At 46.0% G+C, this 19,345-nt stretch overlaps 2 protein-coding genes across 3 annotated transcripts in view; both read right to left on the bottom strand.

Annotated features, from left to right (window-relative positions):
* Positions 1-19,345, bottom strand: part of LOC141091590 (uncharacterized) — a 127,259-nt gene that overhangs the window by 15,846 nt on the left and 92,068 nt on the right. The window lies entirely within an intron of this gene.
* Positions 1-19,345, bottom strand: part of LOC141091589 (oocyte zinc finger protein XlCOF8.4-like) — a 30,455-nt gene that overhangs the window by 3,654 nt on the left and 7,456 nt on the right. Inside the window, exons 3-4 of one of the 2 annotated variants that reach the window (XM_073577255.1) lie at positions 3,295-3,468; positions 3,098-3,210 (exon numbers count right to left, since the gene is read on the bottom strand). In XM_073577255.1, coding sequence (XP_073433356.1) covers positions 3,098-3,210; positions 3,295-3,468 — 287 coding nt within the window. Of the gene's footprint in view, positions 1-3,097; positions 3,222-3,294; positions 3,469-19,345 lie in introns of both variants that reach the window. The other variant, XM_073577254.1, reaches the window with a different exon arrangement.

Raw genomic sequence — 19,345 nt, 5'->3', positions numbered from 1 at the left:
TATTGCTTTAGTTCTCGTGAAGCGCCTGAAGGGTGTGGTGCTAATAAAAATATGGATATCTTATAGCCTACATATTGTAATATATTGATTAGTCCATATTGAAATTAACCTGAAATGTCAGCATTTGAAGGCCCCATATCCAATTCTTGGAAACCAGAGTTCATGAGGTCAGACCAGCAATGGCTATTGAACTGCAGCCTTAGTGTTGAGTATACTAAAAGACAATGCTTGTTGAAACAGTATGTCTAATCTGGATTACTAGAATGGATTAACCTTTGTGTGCGCTGTTGACTTACTTGAATTTTAAGAGCAGTGAATGGTGCGAGTATATTGACAAGGCATCATCTGATATTTGTGTCATATGGGGGTTAAAAGTGGACCAGGCATATAGACAATTGCAGATTCTTTTACATAAGGCTATAGAAATTTAGCTGGGGAAGCCTAATATAGAACCAGAAATATAGTTGGCGATCTGAAACCATTATAGTGTATTCAATCTTAAAGATCTCTTTAACTATAGTCTGAAATATATATTTTGTGCTAGGGCTCTGGTCATAGAAAGTTGTTGGAAACTTTGTTCTTATCATATGTAAGTATCAGGACAGGAGTAAATAGTCCGAAGACACAAGATTTGTTTGATGTTATTTATTGATGATAGCTGGCCACTGTCATGTGATTGGAACATCGGACAACTAACTTGTGTATTTTCAGGTTTACACAATATTATATTGTGTAAACCTTTTGTTTAAAGCATATAAAAGCTGGTGAAGCAGTCACTGAAGGCAGGAGCTTGTGGACATGTGTGAGCGCCACAGTGTAGATCCTAGGAAAGCATTCTCTGTCTTCGCTGACTGCTCCTCCAGTAGAAGTATTTCCGGACAGATGACGTAAATGATGTAAATGCCCCTAGTGAAGATTCTTTTCTTTTCTTCTTTCTGATGTGAGTATATGTACTAAAATCTTTGTAGCTTGAATATATAAGTATACGCAATATCCTACTACTTTCTATTTCCTGTAATTGCTATATCATTGTCATATATGTCATTAATTTGGTGCTTTATCATTTAAATTAATCATTGTATAATAAAATTGTGTCATATCCAAGTGGTGCCTTCTTTAAAGCCGTATCCGAACCTTATTGCTAAACAGTTGGTAATACAAAGGGTTAATAAACTTCTTGAATGTGGTTTTGCGCACCTTGAGGGGTGCAGTTTTTAGAATGGTGTCACTTTTGGGCATTTTGTGCGACATCACTCTCTGATTTAAGGGTACAAAAATGAAAAGTTTGAAAATTGCTAAATTCTTCAAATTTTTTGCCAAATTTTTATTTTTTGCATAAATAAACGCAAGTCATATCAAAGAAATGTTACCACTAACATGAAGTACAATATGTACCGAAAATACATTCTCAGAATCACCGGGATCCATGGAAGCTCCAGAGCTGTAACCTCATAAAGAGGCAGTGGTCAGAATTGTAAAAATTGGCCCGGTCATTAAGGGGTTAAAGCACTAATTCTGGCAATTATTTGACTAGTATTCTGCATTTTCAACAGTTTTCCCCTCTGCAAGCACAATGCCATGTCTGAATTTGCAAGCGACCGAGCTGGAGGATGTTGACTCGCTATTAAGATGTCTCCCAATCACAATAAACACAGATTGACTCTGGCTCTTTTTCCTTAGTTATCACACCGACAGAAGCAGCAGCATAGATGAACTTATAAGGCAGTACTCAGCAGTGCACATGTGAATCCAGCTCTTAGGTGAGATAAGTTACTTGTTAGGAAGCTTAGCAGAATCTTTTTACGTCTCCCTCGACTTCTGCTCCCCTCCCTCTCCTCACCGTAGACTGTTGTGAGTTCATTTTCCCCTTCACTATTGAGGCCCGAGGAACTCCCTCTTCTGGTAAAGAAAGGTAGTGAGCCTGATTATCAAACACCTGAGCCTGATCATGATGACTGGCTGAGTGGAGTTACTGACTGGATATAAGGCTGCCGACGCCCTTCTGCCCTGCGGGTGATTTCTCTGTGGGATCCTTGGAGACCAGTCTGAATTCCTGCTCTTCTAAAGCTAAGTTTTCTGCTCGGCTTTTTGCATTTGTGCTTTGACTTTGTTTGCTTTGTTTTTCTGGATTTCTGCCATTCCCTGCTGGGGTGAGCTGAATTCCTTTAGCTCTGTCTTCTGAAAATACCTGAGTGCTGATTTAGTTTTTGAAGCCTAGCTGCTTCAGGGTCTTTTTTCATATCAGCTTGTTGGCTTATGTCTTTGATAGGGTTTTGGCAGATTGCAGACAGCAACCTTCCTTTCCTGTTCTGTTTAGCTAGCTTGGGCCCCATCGTTTGCTCAGCCTATTTTTCTATCTGTGTGAGTGTTTTTTCATCTTGCTTCACCGTCATTATATGTTGGGGGCTGCCTTGTACTTTGGGGTCTGCTCTGGGGCAGTTTAGATTTCCTTTTCTGTCTTTAGGCTATTTAGCGCTCCGGCTGTGATCGAGGGGTCTAGGGCATCGTAGGAACCCCCCATGGCTACTGCTAGTTGTGTTGATAGGTTCAGGGGTCTGCAATCTGATAGTTGCCAACTTCTCTGGTTTTCTGGACGTAGCTTCTATTTTTGTGTCTGCCTCCTACGGTGACTCAATCATAACAGTAGACTATAATACGTGTAGTCTGACACCTCACTTTGTTAGCATCTTTTCTTGGCACGGTTGGAGTTGTTTTGGGCAGAATGAATGAGAAATTCAAAAGGCGAAGGGGGGAGGAAGATGCTGATAAGTGGAGAAAGAAGATGCATTCTCTGATAAAATACATCAAAGAGTGTAATATATATTAGCTTGAACTAATGATGTATGCAAAGTTTGGTGACTGTATATAGAGGGCACTCAGGAGATGAGCTCCCTGCACACGTGGATGATAATACCCAATACCTGGCTGTTAACCATTTAGATGCTGCTGTTATTATCTGTCTGTGCTGCACTAAAGCTTTCTCACTCAAAAGGCTCTGAGGATCCACCTCTTCAGGTGAGACACAGCAGGCTTCAGTAGACACAATCCCTGGCCAACAGTAATGAGCAGCAAGACTCCTACATGTCTCTCAACTCACCTGGTGATGTGCGGGGCCGGTCGTCCTCCATCATGACGTTCTCGTACAGATCCTTGTGTCCTTCTAGATACTCCCACTCCTCCATGGAGAAATAGACGGTGACGTCCTGACACCTTACAGGAACCTGACACATATAAGGATACAGTCATTACCCAGAATCCTCCAGTGCCGGTCCTGTATAATGTCCCAGCAGTCACCTCTCCGGTCAGCAGCTCAATGATCTTGTTGGTGAGCTCTAGGATCTTCTTATTGCTCCTCTCATGTATTGGGGAATGCGGGGGAGGATCTGTAATGAGGCTCCGCCCTCCTGACTCATTGAGACGACTGGCGGGAGTCACACAGTCACTTGTCTTCTTTACTATTGTGTAATCCTGTGTGTGGAGACACAAATAATATCATTAGACACCATATAAAAGTGATGTCACATATTAGAGGATTACAATCTGCTTCCTTCCACCCAATCTCGCCTCCGCCATTCTAGATCGAGACTTAACCTCCTTAATTCCGCACCATCATCCTATCTTTGACTTCAGTGATTAAACTTCTTGCCTGAAGAAAATCAGTAACAGGAATCGACATCCGCCATCAAATCCGACAGCTTGTGTGAGACACGGAGGAGCCGCCCGCCTGCCCGCTATCAAGCTGCGAAATATCAATGTCCGTCGCGTTCTATGGATTGTGTAGTGTCGACTCCTCGCAGAGTCCACGTTCCTGCCATCAGCTCCTCGCTCCTGGGGTTTCATGTGTTTATTAGTCCGCTAACCTGTCATTTCCTATTAGTTGCTGGGGAACATGTTTGCGGCATATAAAGATTATTATCCAGAGCACGGCAAACCCTCGTGACTGACAAACCAATTTTCCTCGACATGGGGGAAAACAAATTTTCGACTCCGAATCAGAATGAATCCCTGGATCAGCGAGCAATATCATAACGTTACAAGTTCTGCTTACGAGATCCCTGATAAACACATCCAGACTAGACGTGAGGGCATCGAATCTGCACAGATTGCTAGAAAGGTTTCAAAATTCGTAGATCGAGGATTCCACAGAGCTGCGATTCACCTAAAATGGCCTCCGCCACGTTACAGAGAGGATAAGACACAAGGATCACATGACCAAGGTCACCACCCAATGGTTTCCCATAATGCTTTGCAGTTCCGCTAACCTTACACCAAAGCCCGCCATTAATGAGGGACTATACGATAGAGGGCATTGATCACTCATGGCCCTTATAAATGTCCACATATGATAAAATGAAAACCTGGCACTCAACTTGATGCTTGGTGAGGCAGTTTATTGTACCAGAAAACGTTTCGGTCAATATAGACCTTCATCAGTTACGTGCTAGTATGTTTGAAAGTACCGTATATACTTGAGTATAAGCCGACCCGAGTATAAGCCGACCCCCCTAATTTTGCCACAAAAAACTGGGAGAACTTATTGACTCGAGTATAAGTCTAGGGTGGGAAATGCTCCATAGATTATTCCCACATATGGTGTCCCCATAAGAAGCTCCATAGATTGTTTCCCCATATGCTGCCCCATAAGAAGCTCCATAGATTGTTCCCTCATATGCTGCCCCATAAGAAGCTCCATAGATTGTTCCCTCATATGTTTCCCCCATAAGAAGCTCCATAGATTGTTCCCCCATATGCTGACCCCAGAAGAAGCTCCAGATTGTTCCCCCATATGCTGCCCCATAAGAAGCTCAATAGATTGTTCCCCCATATGCTGACCCCAGAAGAAGCTCCAGATTATTCCCCCATATGCTGCCCCCATGCTGCTGCATGTAAAAATAAAAAAAATGACATACTCACCTCTCTGTCGCAGGGTGTCAGGTGCCGGTGTCACTGCTGACACCTGAGATACTCACGTGTCCTGTGTCCATGGCTGCTCACCACTATCTGCCACGTCATCAGTCAGTGACGTTCAGACTGCAGGGGGCGCGGCGCGCACTAATCACGTCACCGCGCCCTCTGCTGTCTGAAGTCACTGACCGATGACAGACAGCAGCAAGCAGCCATGGACGCAGGACAGGTGAGTATCGCTGTACTTACCCGTCCTGACGCTGTGTCTTGAGCCCCCAGCTTCTCCCCGTGCTCTCTCTTCCTGCCTTCAGCGGTCATGTGGTACCGCTCATTAAAACTCATGAATATGCGCATATTCATGAGTTTTAATGAGCGGCACCACGTGACCGCTGAAGGCAGGAAGAGAGAGCACGGGGAGAAGCTGGGGGCTCAAGACACAGCGTCAGGACGGGTAAGTATGACCTGACACCCCCGCCCCCCCTCCCCCTCTGACCCCATTTGTATATGACTCGAATATAAGACGAGAGGGGGACTTTCAGCCCAATTTTTTGGGCTGAAAATCTCGGCTCATATTCGAGTATATATGGTAGCTTGAAGGAGGGCGCTTTTTATGTTATTCACTGATAACGCCAGTAATCAAATGGTCAGAATGCTGCTGTAACGCAGGATAATCTTAATAGTTGAAAATATCAGCGCAGCCTGGTCCTCCTGGACGTGGATAAACAAGTGCCAGGTTTTCATTTTATCATACATGGTTTAGGAACCTAACTTGGCACCACTACAGTAGTGCACACGGTGTTTTCTTATAAATGTCCAATCACGAGAAGCTGCTGCCATTTTGAGGTGAATGTGGATAGGAGAGAGGACCTCAGAGCTCAGTCAGAGAGACACAGTTCACATTGTGAGTGTTAGTGTGTGATAAGTGAACACACAGGTTTAATTACGTGAAAGAGCGGGGGAGAGAGAGATACGAGTCGCTGACACCGTGTTAGGCCATGAACTGCTGTCGTCAGTGCTGCAATTCACTTTGCTCCTTTTCACCTCTCCAATATCTACTTTTGCTAAATCCAATATTGCTGAATTTTCTGCAAATGTCTTGTAAACACCACACCACGGTCTATTCTAGTTTAGCCTGTGGCAGGTTGTGAAGCACAGCACTCAGTAACCAGTGCAGGTTCACGCCGTCTGCCAGGATCAACGTGTGAGGCTGTAGAGCAAACAGCAGAAGCAACACTGTCGACTCGAAGCAGGTAACAGTTGTATCTAGTAGGAGTGTTACTGCGGAGGAAGCCAAAGACACCGGGGCTGGATGGCTCACTCATCATCTCAGTCACAGCAGCAAGATGTTACCTCTGGCAGAGACACCATCACCGGTGCTCAGACCACTCATTGCAAAAGTTCATTTCCGCTGTGGTCTTTTTATTCCATCACCTCTGTCCTCACTGAACCCTAGTGAGCTTCCTTCTTTACTCCTAAGTTTCAGCACTCCGAGGACTGTGAAGAAATGTCTTAGGATGGGGTTCCTGTTGATGCCTTCAGTGAGTTTGGACAAAAATGAGATGGAGGACATGGCTGTAGCTATGTTTTGGTTGTAGTAGTCATGGCAAATGCAGTATTGGTGCTGGCAAGTAACATTGGGGGTAACTCAAAGGTGGGGATGACATTGGGCAAGGTGCTCAAGACATTTTGCAGGGATGATGAAGATGGTGATTATTAAGCCGGGATCACATATGCGAGGCATACAGCCGAGTCTCGCATGTTAATAACCGGCGCTGCCGCCGGCACTCAGGAGCGGAGCGTGCGGCCGCATAGCAATACATGGAGCAGCACACTCCGCTCCTGAGTGCCAGCGGCAGTGCCGGGGATTAATATACGAGACTTGCTCGTATTCCTCGCATGTGTGATCCCGGCCTTAGAACAGTCCTGGGAACAAAATCAAGGTGACAAGGTGATGTCATGAGAAGAGGTGATAAAGAATGCCGCCTACATAGGTCAAAAACTAATGAAAAAAAAATGAACAAAACCACAATACGTGCCCAGTCATCCGATGATGTGTCAACTGAAGTAGTTGCAGTCGATGCTTTACCAATTCCTGAATTTCACTGCTGATGTGACTCAGCCACAATGGAGGAGGCCAAGCCACCATTATTTCGCAAAATAACAAAAACAAACCCCGCTTGCCTCGCACCCCCAAATACCAGGGATCACTCCTAGAAACGCTGTGTGGCAAGATGAGCACCACCATCTGAACGTGAAGCAACAATTCAGGACACGGACAACACATATGGGTCTACATGGCACCTTTCACTACGCACCACCACAACCAGGCCTGGTTCTAGCGACACCTCCACAGCTGGGCAGGTCTTGGTCCCACACTCCCATGGTGCTTATCCACCTCCTCCTCCCGGACACAGGGAAAAGGAGTCATCCTAAGATTAGGGACACGAGTCTTCTCTGCTCATTAGAAAAAGCCACCGGATTTGTGGGTAGGAACAATAGTAGTGTCAACAATGTCATCCCCCTGCTGGACACACAGAGAGAGAAAGCCGCCTGCGGGACAAAGCGGAGGAGGACGAGGAACTAAGAGGGTTTGAGATGGAAGACAAGCAGTTTTCACATGCACAGATAAGAAATGTGGATGACAAGGTGAATGATGATGCCGTCGGCTATGACCAAACATCACAGTGCAGGGCGGAGGATGAAACCACAGGGCCCTTGTTCACACGGGGAGAATGGCAAGCTGCACGCTGGGCTGCTGACATGGTAACCTGCACACTGTTAGCATCACGCACAGGAATGACTGTCACACAGCCGTGCTGTTAGACCCTTGTTAGAAAAGCAAAATGGGGGAATTTTCTCCCTGCTTCCGATAGGGAGGCATAATTACCTTATTCCCAGGATAGTTTCCGTTTTGAGCTTCTAGAAGCTTTCACCGTGCAGACGCCTGCTGGATGCATGTATGGCAGGAAGGCCGCTCTCCACCGCTACAAGGGGCCAAAGCAGCAGCCGCCAACACAACGTAAATCTGAGCATGAATCAGCAGTTCATATTCACTGAGCCAACCTGACGCACAACAGAAAATGGTGCAGTCGTACATGGACCTCTCTCTGGCGCACGTCTTGACCCTTGAGTCAGAAGAATAGACTAATGGCAGTAAATGGCCTGTTAGAGAGGGTGGGTAATGAGGGCCAGCAATGACTAGATCGGCCATTGATGGCAATGGAGACTGGCAATTTATAACTGGCCAATTAATGCTTCTGCCTGACTGTTCATCATGTTCCATACTGTACGGTTTCTGCTGTTAGTGCTACTGCCCTGACACAGCCGGACATCTCTTACCTGTGCATTTTGTACAAAACTATACTGCTGCCACTACCAGCCTCAATACATAGCGGCACATCATCTGCTTGTCCATCATGTTCCATACTGCACTGCTGCTACCACTGTCACTACACAGCTGCACATCTCCTGCCTGTCCATCATGTTCCATACTGCACTGCTGCTACCACTGTCACTACACAGCTGCACATCTCCTGCCTGTCCATCATGTTCCATACTGCACTGCTGCTACCACTGTCACTACACAGCTGCACATCTCCTGCCTGTCTATCATGTTCCATACTGCACTGCTGCTACCACTGTCACTACACAGCTGCACATCTCCTGCCTGTCCATCATGTTCCATACTGCACTGCAGCTACCATTGTCACTACACAGCTGCACATCTCCTGCCTGTCCATCATGTTCCATACTGTACTGCTGCTACCACTGTCACTACACAGCTGCACATCTCCTGTCTGTCCATCATGTTCCATACTGCACTGCTGCTACCACTGTCACTACACAGCTGCACATCTCCTGCCTGTCCATCATGTTCCATACTGCACTGCTGCTACCACTGTCACTACACAGCTGCACATCTCCTGTCTGTCCATCATGTTCCATACTGTACTGCTGCTACCACTGTCACTACACAGCTGCACATCTCCTGCCTGTCCATCATGTTCCATACTGCACTGCTGCTACCACTGTCACTACACAGCTGCACATCTCCTGCCTGTCCATCATGTTCCATACTGCACTGCAGCTACCATTGTCACTACACAGCTGCACATCTCCTGCCTGTCCATCATGTTCCATACTGTACTGCTGCTACCACTGTCACTACACAGCTGCACATCTCCTGCCTGTCCATCATGTTCCATACTGTACTGCTGCTACCAATGTCACTACATAGCTGCACATCTCCTGCCTGTTCATCATGTTCCATACTGCACTGCTGCTACCACTGTCACTACACAGCTGCACATCTCCTGCCTGTTCATCATGTTCCATACTGTACTGCAGCTACCATTGTCACTACACAGCTGCACATCTCCTGCCTGTCCATCATGTTCCATACTGTACTGCTGCTACCAATGTCACTACATAGCTGCACATCTCCTGCCTGTTCATCATGTTCCATACTGCACTGCTGCTACCACTGTCACTACACAGCTGCACATCTCCTGCCTGTCCATCATGTTCCACACTGTACTGCTGCTACCACTGTCACTACACAGCTGCACATCTCCTGCCTGTCCATCATGTTCCATACTGCACTGCTGCTACCAATGTCACTACATAGCTGCACATCTCCTGCCTGTTCATCATGTTCCATACTGCACTGCTGCTACCACTCACTATACAGTTGCACATCTCCTGCCTGTCCATCATGTTCCATTCTGCACTGCTGGGAAGGAATTCTACTCTGCACAGGGTAAATATAAGAACAAACCAGAAACTGCTCTGAATAACATTATTACATTTTATGAATGACAGAACATATTGCTTCTTTACTTTCCAAACACCCAAACATGTTGCTGAACCCCCAAAAAGTGTATAATTTTTGGATCGTTTGCAATGAGATTGCTTTTCCCATAGACACTCATATATATATATACACACACACACACACGCACACTGACAGACATATTCCCCCGCCAAAAGGGATAATTTTTGGACTGCTTTTTAATTTCAAAGCACAAAAAGCCTGACACTGCAGTGTGTTATTACTCGGGTTGTTGACCACCACACTTCATGTGTGGACTCACTGCCATATATACTGATGACACTTTGACATTACTAAGGACATTTTTGCTTTACAGTGCTTAAAATGGAGCACTTTTAATTCATGACGAATTGAACCAGAAATGCATTTCAGGAAATTTGCTCATCTGTTCATCATGACAACTTTCTTGAGCAGCGATATACAGTCATATGTAAAAGTTTGGGCACCCCTATTAATGTTAACCTTTTTTCTTTATAACAATTTTGTTTTTTGCAACAGCTATTTCAGTTTCATATATCTAATAACTGATGGACTTAGTTATATTTCTGGATTCCAATGAGGTTTATTGTACTAACAGAAAATGTGCAATCTGCATTTAAACAAAATCTGACCGGTGCAAAAGTATGGGCACCCTTATCATTTTCTTGATTTGAACACTCCTAACTACTTTTTACTGACTTCCTGAAGCACTAAATTGGTTTTGTAACCTCTTTGAGCTTTGAACTTCATAGCCAGGTGTATCAAATCATGAGAAAAGGTATTTAAGGTGGCCACTTGCAAGTAGTTCTCCTTTTTGATTCTCCTATGAAGAGTGGCATCATGGGCTCCTCAAAACAACTCTCAAATGATCTGAAAACAAAGATTATTCAACATAGCTTTTCAGGGGAAGGATACAAAAAGTTCTCTCAGAGATTTAACCTGTCAGTTTCCACTGTGAGGAACATAGTAAGGAAATGGAAGAACACAGGTACAGTTCTTGTTAAGCCCAGAAGTGGCAGGCCAAGAAAAATATCAGAAAGGCAGAGAAGAAGAATGGTGAGAACAGTCAAGGACAATCCACAGACCAGCTCCAAAGACCGGCAGCATCATCTTGCTGCAGATGGTGTCACTGTGCATCGGTCAACAATACAGCGCACTTTGCTCAAGGAGAAGCTGTTTGGGAGAGGGATGCGAAAGAAGCAGTTTCGGCAAGCACGCCACAAACAGAGTCGCCTGAGGTATGCAAAAGCACATTTGGACAAAGCCAGTTACATTTTGGAAGAAGGTCCTGTGGACTGAGGAAACAAAGATTGAGTTGTTTGGTCATACAAAAAGGCGTTATGCATGGAGGCTAAAAAACACAGCATTCCAAGAAGAACACTTGAAAAATTTGGTGGAGGTTCCATCATGCTTTGGGGCTGTGTGGCCAATGCCGGCATCGGGAATCTTGTTAAAGTTGAGGGTCGCATGGATTCAACTCAGTATCAGCAGATTCTTGACAATAATGTGCAAGAATCAGTGACGAAGTTGAAGTTACGCAGGGGATGGATATTTCAGCAAGACAATGATCCAAAACACCGCTCCAAATCTACTCAGGCATTCATGCAGAGGAAAAATTACAATGTTCTGGAATGAACCCTGGTGTCCGTCAATTCTCGTGCTTCTCCTCTACTCACTCTTCCCTGTCTCGCATTGATCTGGCCCGGGGTAATGATCTTATGCTGGGTAAAACCTTAGAGGTTAAATATTTGGCGCGGACGGTATCTGATCATTCGCCTGTTTCAGTCATGCTTTCGGGGGGTGGGAACGGGAGGAATGATAGACCTCTCTGGCGTCTTAACCCGTTTTGGCTGCAGCTAGTCGATCGGAGTGGCGGCTTTGTCCCTGAGTTGCAGGAATACCTTAATCTTAATAGAGGCTCGGCCTCTGTTGGGATCGTCTGGGAGGCCTTAAAGGCATACTTGAGGGGAATGTTCATACGAGAGATTTCTAAAATAAAGACCGCCTCTAGGGCAAAATCACAACTTACATTTCGGGAGCTGGAGGATGCGGAAAGGGCCCTTGCGGCGCAGAACACACCTGCCACTCGGAAGCGATTGGGGGAGGCGCAGTCAAAGGTGACCAAACAGACCTTGGAGGTGGCGGCGCAAAAACGGCTGTTTCAATCTACTCAGTATTTTGAGAGTGCGGAAAGTGTGGGGCATTTGCTTTCTGTCGTGACATCGGCACAGAGAGGGTCGGCGGCTATAGCGGGTTTTCAGGATGTGAATGGGCGACTTATCACTGACGCACCGGGGATTTTGAAAATTCTAGAGATTTTTTATGCTGACTTGTATTCCTCACATGCTAGGGCCCCGACAGAGGATGTTGTTTCCTTTTTGGAGGCTGCTAATCTCCCAAGGTTGACTCCTGAGGACAGACGCTCTCTAGATAGACCTCTAGGTCTGGACGAGTTGGAGGAGGCTCTGGGAACCATGTCCAATGGTAAGGCTCCTGGGGTAGATGGGTTGCCAGCTGAGGTATACAAGCGGTATAGAACGGTATTGCTCCCTGCTCTATTGACAGTGTTTAATGATAGTCTGGAACGGGGTGTTCTCCCACCGTCTATGCGAGAAGCTGTCATTGCCGTGCTGTTGAAAAAGGACAAGGACCCAGCTCTGCCTGCGTCGTATAGGCCCATCTCCCTGTTGACGCTAGACATTAAACTTTTAGCGAAGGTCCTGGCCATTCGACTTTCAAAGGTAGTAGCTGTGTTAATACACCCTGACCAGACGGGGTTTATGCCCAACAAATCGACGGCTATGAATATTAGGAGATTATATCTGAATATGCAGGTGAGGCCTGATAATGCCGGGAAGAGGGTGGTTCTGTCTCTAGACGCCGCTAAGGCATTTGATAGTGTGGAGTGGGACTATCTATGGGCGACGCTACACTGTATGGGTTTTGGCCCGGGCTTTATTGGCTGGGTTAAGCTCTTGTACTCGGAGCCGAGTGCTCGGCTGAGGGCTAATGGTCAGTTGTCTGACCCCTTTTCACTTCATAGAGGAACAAGGCAGGGATGCCCTTTATCCCCGCTGCTGTTTGCTCTCGCGGTGGAGCCGTTGGCCTCGAGGATAAGATCGGATGCTGGCATAGAGGGATTTCGATATGGGGAGCATGAGGAGAAGGTAGCACTATATGCGGATGACCTGTTGTTATTTTTAGCGGACGCGGACAGATCATTACAAAACACGATGACACTTCTTGGGGCGTTTGGGGAGGTCTCGGGTCTGGTTATTAACTGGGAGAAGTCTGCGCTCCTCCCACTGGACTCAAGCTCCTGCGATGTGGTAGGTGTGCCGGTTGCAACGTCCCTTCAATATTTGGGCATAAAAATATCCAATAAGTTGACAGATTATGAGAGTTTAAATCTTGTCCCGTTGTTGGACAGGATCAAACAGAAGGTTAAGGCCTGGGCAAAGTTACACCTCTCCGTAGTGGGAAGAGTGAACCTGTTGAAGATGGTAGTTATGCCGCAACTCTTATATGTCCTTCATAATTCCCCTGTCTGGCTTCCTCAGAACAGGTTTCATAAAATTAACATGATTTTTAGAGAGCTTGTTTGGCTGAGACAAGGCGCGAGAATTAAACTTGAACACCTGCAAAAACCTAAGGATGAGGGGGGACTTGCATTGCCCAACCCATGGCTTTATTTTTTGTCTTCCCAGTGCCAACATGTAGCAGGAGGGATGGAGGGCGAGTTGGCGGATTTGGTGGGAGGTCGGAAGATCCTTCAATTTCTAGTGGGACGGGGATCATTGGTGTCGAGTCTGGAGTCGGGTAGATTTCGATCCTTTGCATTTAGGTTTCCTACGGTGCTTCTGATGGTGAGAGTATGGGATAAGCTAAGGCAGCTGAGAGGACTACGCGGTCTTACAAAGTACTCCCCCATATGGGACAACCAACATTTGCCATGTATGAAAACGCTGAGGCTTTGCTCACTGGAGGCGGATTGGCATATGGTGGGTGTCGCAGCTGGTGGAGGGAGGGGTTTTTAGAACTTTCGAGCAACTGGGACGGGAATTTCCCCTCCAACGCTCTATGTTTTATCAATATTTGCAGCTGCGTCACGCGTATATGGTGCAGAGCAAAAAAGTTGACCTAACCATACACCATGACGTCCTTATTCATAGGCTTGGTATGCAAGGGACCACCAGAGGACTAATTTCAATGGTGTATGGTGGTTTACTTGGACAGGTCCTGTCAAAACATCCTATTGGCGCACTGATAAAGTGGGAACAACAGATGGGTACGATATCAGTGGAACAGTGGGACTCGATTCTACAGATGATTCCCAGATTGTCTCTTAGTGAGCCTGGACGCCTGTCTCAGCTATATGTCCTCTACAGGACATATAGGTCTCCCGAATGGTTGTTCAATAGAGGGTTGCGGTCGGACTCAAGGTGCCCCAAGTGTACAATAGATAATGCGGACATTTTACACATGATGTGGACATGTTCTTGCCTGCAGATATTTTGGATCGTGGTCCTTGGCTTTATACACTTGGTCACGGGACAGGATATTTCCAGGGACCCCATGATTTGTGTTCTGGGTTATGTTGATGAGGTGGGAGGGGACCAATATCTTAAAATTGCTGTGGCCAGAATGCTATATGTGGCCCGAAAGCTGATAGCTTATCACTGGATTTCTGACAAAATCCCCTCAAGAAAAGAATATATTAATAGGTTGAACCATATATTATATAGGGAAAAGTCTGTGTATCTTAGGAGAGGTGTGCCGCATATTTTTGGGAAAATATGGGAGGGATGGTTGAAGATTCCCAGCCTGGTTGCCTCGAATCTTCTGGATTAGTGGGTGGGCTTTGGAGGTGGTCTACTATAGGTTGTTTCTTGCCTTTTCTCAAGCGATTTGGTTGTGTGTTATAATTGGTCTATTCGCTATGTACCAGTCCATGCCATCGGACAAAGGGAGGGGGGGTTATGGGGGATGGGGATGTTTGATAACATGTTGTAAGTTGTACATGCCTGTCATTTCCAAAAACTTTTAATAAAAATTATCTGATTTAAAAAAACAATGTTCTGGAATGGCCATCCCAGTCCCCAGACCTGAATATCATTGAACATCTGTGGGATGATTTGAAGCGGGCTGTCCATGCTCGGCGACCATCAACCTTAACTGAACTGGAATTGTTTTGTAAACAGGAAAGGTCACAAATACCTTCATCCAGGATCCAGGAACTCATTAATAGCTACAGGAAGCGACTAGAGGCTGTTATTTTTGCAAAAGGAGGATTTACAAAATATTAATGTCACTTTTATGTTGAGGTGCCCATACTTTTGCACCAGACAAATTTTGTTTAAATGCAGATTGCATATTTTCTGTTAGTACAATAAACCTCATTTGAATCCAGAAATATAACTGAGTCCATCCGTTATTAGATATATGAAACTGAAATAGCTGTTGCAAAAACCAAAATTGTTATAAAGAAAAAAGGTTAACATTAATAGGGGTGCCCAAACTTTTACATATGACTGTATACAGGGGTTCGACAAAATAATGGAAACACCTAACATTTTGGCATCATAATCTTCGGACATGTTATAAACATGCAAACCGTGACATATGGTAATGTTTTGTCTTTGATTATTTGTGCTATGTGATATGTGTATGTAAATTAACTGTTTGTTTTGCAGAATTGAAGAACATTGATGAGAACCTGATACCAATGGCAGACCTCTCGGATTTTCAAAGAGGCCAAATTGTTGGTGCTCATATGGCCGGCGCTAGTGTGACAGAAAGTGCCCGAATGTTTGGCGTGTCATGAGGTACTGTCTCCAAAGTAATGACTGCATTTGAAAGAGAAGGGAAAACGTCCGCAGCAAAGCACAGGTCCGGCCGAAAGGTGAAGTTGACTTGAGAGAGACCGTCGGACTCTAAAGCAAATTGTGAGCAAGGATCGCAAGACCACAGCTCCGAAAATCACTGCTGAGCTCAATGATCACCTACAGAACCCAGTTTCCACGAAAACTGTTCGTCGGGAGCTGCACAAATCTGGATTCCACGGAAGAGCTGCAATTCAAAAACCGCTGCTTTTAGCGTTTAGAGTGGTGTAGAAACCTCCAGAATTGGTCCCTCAAGCAGTGGAAAAGTCTTAGTTACTCACCGGTTAACGGTATTTTTCGGAGTCCATGACAGCACCACCTGAGAGAGGGGATCCGCCCTTTAGGAACAGGAAACCTACAGATACAAAAAGGGCGGCACCTCTCCCACGCATCAGTTGGATTACAGAGGACCACAATGGTTAATAGCATAACTTATACATAATACTATACACAATTTAAATTACCCGTGTACGTATAAGAGGAAGAAGTGCACACCCAAATTAAACTAAAGGGAGGGAATCTACGGGTGCTGTCATGGACACCGAAAAATACCGTTAACCGGTGAGTGACTAAGACTTTATTCGGTCATCCATGACAGCACCACCTGAGAGAATTACAGAGAGTAAAACTATTTAGGGAGGGACTACAGCCTGCAGAACCCTTATCCCAAAAAAGAGGTCTGCGGAAGCACCCAAGTCTAGCCTATAATGACTAAAAAAGGTGTTCGGAGAGGACCAAGTAGCCGCCTTACATATCTGGTTGATGGAGACTTCTGATCTCTCGGCCCACGAGGTCGCCATGGCTCTGGTGGAATGTGCCCTCAGCTTCCCGGGTGGCGACCTGCCTTTTGAGGTGTATGCTAAGGAAATCGCTTCTCTAATCCACCTGGCTAGTGTATTCTTTGACACTCTATAACCTTTCCTAGGGCCTTGGTGGGAAATAAACAGGGCATCATCTTTCTTCCAAGGATCGGTAGCTGCCACATATTCTATAAGGCATTTCCTAACATCCAGGGTGTGTAGTTTCTCTTCCTTCTTATTAGCCGGATTAGGGAGGAAGGATGGAAGGACTACTTCCTGAGTCCTATGAAAGTTAGAAACCACCTTAGGTAAGTACGCTGGATCAGGTGTGAGTATTACCCTATCATCTTTAATCTGTATATAAGGAGGACGCCTAGATAATGCCTGGATGTCGCTTACTCTGCGAGCTGATGTCAGAGCTACCAGGAAGGCTACTTTGTGGGACAGGTTTTTTATGGAAGCTGATGAAATAGGTTCGAATGGAGCTTCCGTCATGGCCGTGAGGACTAGATTCAAGTCCCATGGCATGAATCTATCCTTCACTACCGGCCTGGATCTTCCTGCTGCTTTAATGAATCTACTGATCCAGTAATTACCCGCGATGTTGCAGCTAAAAAGGGCCCCTAAGGCTGCTACTTGTACTTTAAGAGTACTAGTGGAAAGCCCCATGTCCAGACCTTTCTGAAGAAATTCTAAGATCTGATTTATAGGTGTTGAACCCCCAGCGACTATTCCCGAGCTCTGAAGGAATTTCTTCCAAATTCTAACAGATTTTGGTAGTAATGGCTTTTCTACTTTTAAGAAGGGTATTAATTAAGTCTGGGGAGAAGCCTTTATCTTTTAAGAGTGCCCGCTCAAACTCCACGCCGTCAGAGGTAGGCCAGCCACCTGAGGATGGAAGACTGGGCCCTGGGATAGGAGATCCGGGATGTCCGGAAGAACCCAAGGATCGGACACCGACATGGTCCTGAGGCATGAGAACCATGCCCTCCTGGGTCAAAATGGGGCGATGACTATAACCCTTGCTCTGTCTCTCCTGATCTTTCTCAACACCAAGGGTAGTAGCGATAGGGGAGGGAAGGCGTATGCCAGCCTGAAGTCCCACTTTATCAGAAAGGCATCTACCGCCAGGGGGTTCTCTCTGGGATTTAGGGAGCAGAATAGTCTCAATTTTCTGTTTTCTTTGGTGGCGAAGAGGTCTACCTCTGGCTGTCCCCACCTTTGTACAATCAGGTGGAAGATCGAGATGTTTAGGGACCATTCTCCTTGCCTTAGCAGATTGCGGCTTAAGAAATCTGCCATAATGTTTTCTTTCCCTTTTATGTGTAGCGCTGTCAAAGATAGAAAATGCTGCTCTGCTAGTTGGAACAACCGTTCTGCCACGTTCATCAGGGGTTTGGAACGAGTCCCACCTTGGTGGTTGATATAAGCCACGGTGACCTGATTGTTGGAGAGCACTCGCACATGATGGCCCTGCAGATACATAAGTAGCTTCTTAGCTGCCTGTTCTACTGCTGTCAATTCTTTCAAATTAGATGACATATTTATCTGGTGCTGGTCCCATAGGCCCTGGACCACGACCTCACCCATATGAGCCCCCCAGCCGGAAGGGCTAGCATCCGTAGTGACTATGCGGGATATGTCGAATTCCCAGGGAACTCCTCTGGATAAATTATCCTTGTCCAGCCACCACTCTAGGGACTCCGCTGTGTTTCGGGACAAGGTTAGCTGGCCCTCTAAGTAACCTCCGAGGATTCTTTGATGCAGTAAAACCTCGCCCTGAAGTGTTCTTGAATGAAACTGGGCCCACTGGACCGCTGGGATACAGGAGGAAAGGGAACCCAGAAGGGACATGGCTTTCCTGAGGGACATGGTGGGGTTATTGGAAGCGTTTAGGACCTGATAGTGTAAGCGAACAAGCTTCTCCGGAGGCAGACGGCATTCCTGTTTCTCAGAATCTAGAATCAGGCCTAAAAACTGCTGGATTTTCATCGGCTGTAACCGAGATTTTTTGATATTCAGCAGCCATCCTAACCGCTCCAGGGCAGACATTGCCCTCTGTAGCTGTTCCGTACAATGTTTTGCCGTTTTTCCTATAATCAGGAAGTCATCTAAGTAGGGTACTACTAGAATGTCAGATTCCCTTAGATGGGCCATAACTTCCGCTACTACTTTGGTAAATACCCGGGGAGCGACTGCCACCCCAAAGGGGAGGGCCGCATATTGGAAATGTTCAACTGACCCATTTAACTGAACCGCCACTCTGAGGAAGCGCTGATGAGCTGCATGAATGGGTATATGGTAGTAGGCATCTTTTAAATCCAACACCACCATAAAGCAGTTTTGAAACAACAATTTTATTGTTCAATTAATTGTTTCCATTTTAAACGGCCGTATAACCAAGAATTCATTGAGGGACTTAAGATTAATTATAGTCCTAAAGGAACTGTCTGGCTTGCGGAACAGGAACAGAGGGGAGTAGAAACCTTTCCCCCTTTCTCCCTCTGGAACCACAGTTAGGACCTTCTTAAGGCAAAGATCAAAACCTCGGCCTCCAGGGCAGCTTGTTCTGATGTGGTGGACCTGATTGGGGTGACCTTAAATCGATCATGGGGAACCCGGGTGAATTCTAGTTGTAGACCCGTAGCTATCACCCCCCATATCCAATTACTATCCAAAATCATGGACCAGGCTGGGTAGAAGGCAGCTAGTCTCCCCCCTACCGGGGCCTCTAGTCATTGAGGCGGCTTTTTAGTGTCCCGTGCTGGACCTTCCTGGCGCCCCCCTCCTCCGAACATGAAACCTGTACCTCTCCTTCTTTTGTCATCCCATCTGCCCTGATCTCTGGATGACCTTCTACGGAAATATCCTTTCCTGGTAAAGGGGCCTCTATAAGAAGGATTCGGGAGGCTCGGAAACTTCTTTTTATCATCCCCGGCTTTCTCTAA

This window comes from Dendrobates tinctorius, unplaced genomic scaffold (assembly GCF_039654945.1).
Source record: "Dendrobates tinctorius isolate UK_male_01 unplaced genomic scaffold, ASM3965494v1 ptg000055l, whole genome shotgun sequence".
Taxonomy (NCBI): Eukaryota; Metazoa; Chordata; class Amphibia; order Anura; family Dendrobatidae; genus Dendrobates; species Dendrobates tinctorius.
Note: the sequence above shows the minus strand (reverse complement) of the source record. Positions and strands in the feature narration are given on the sequence as shown.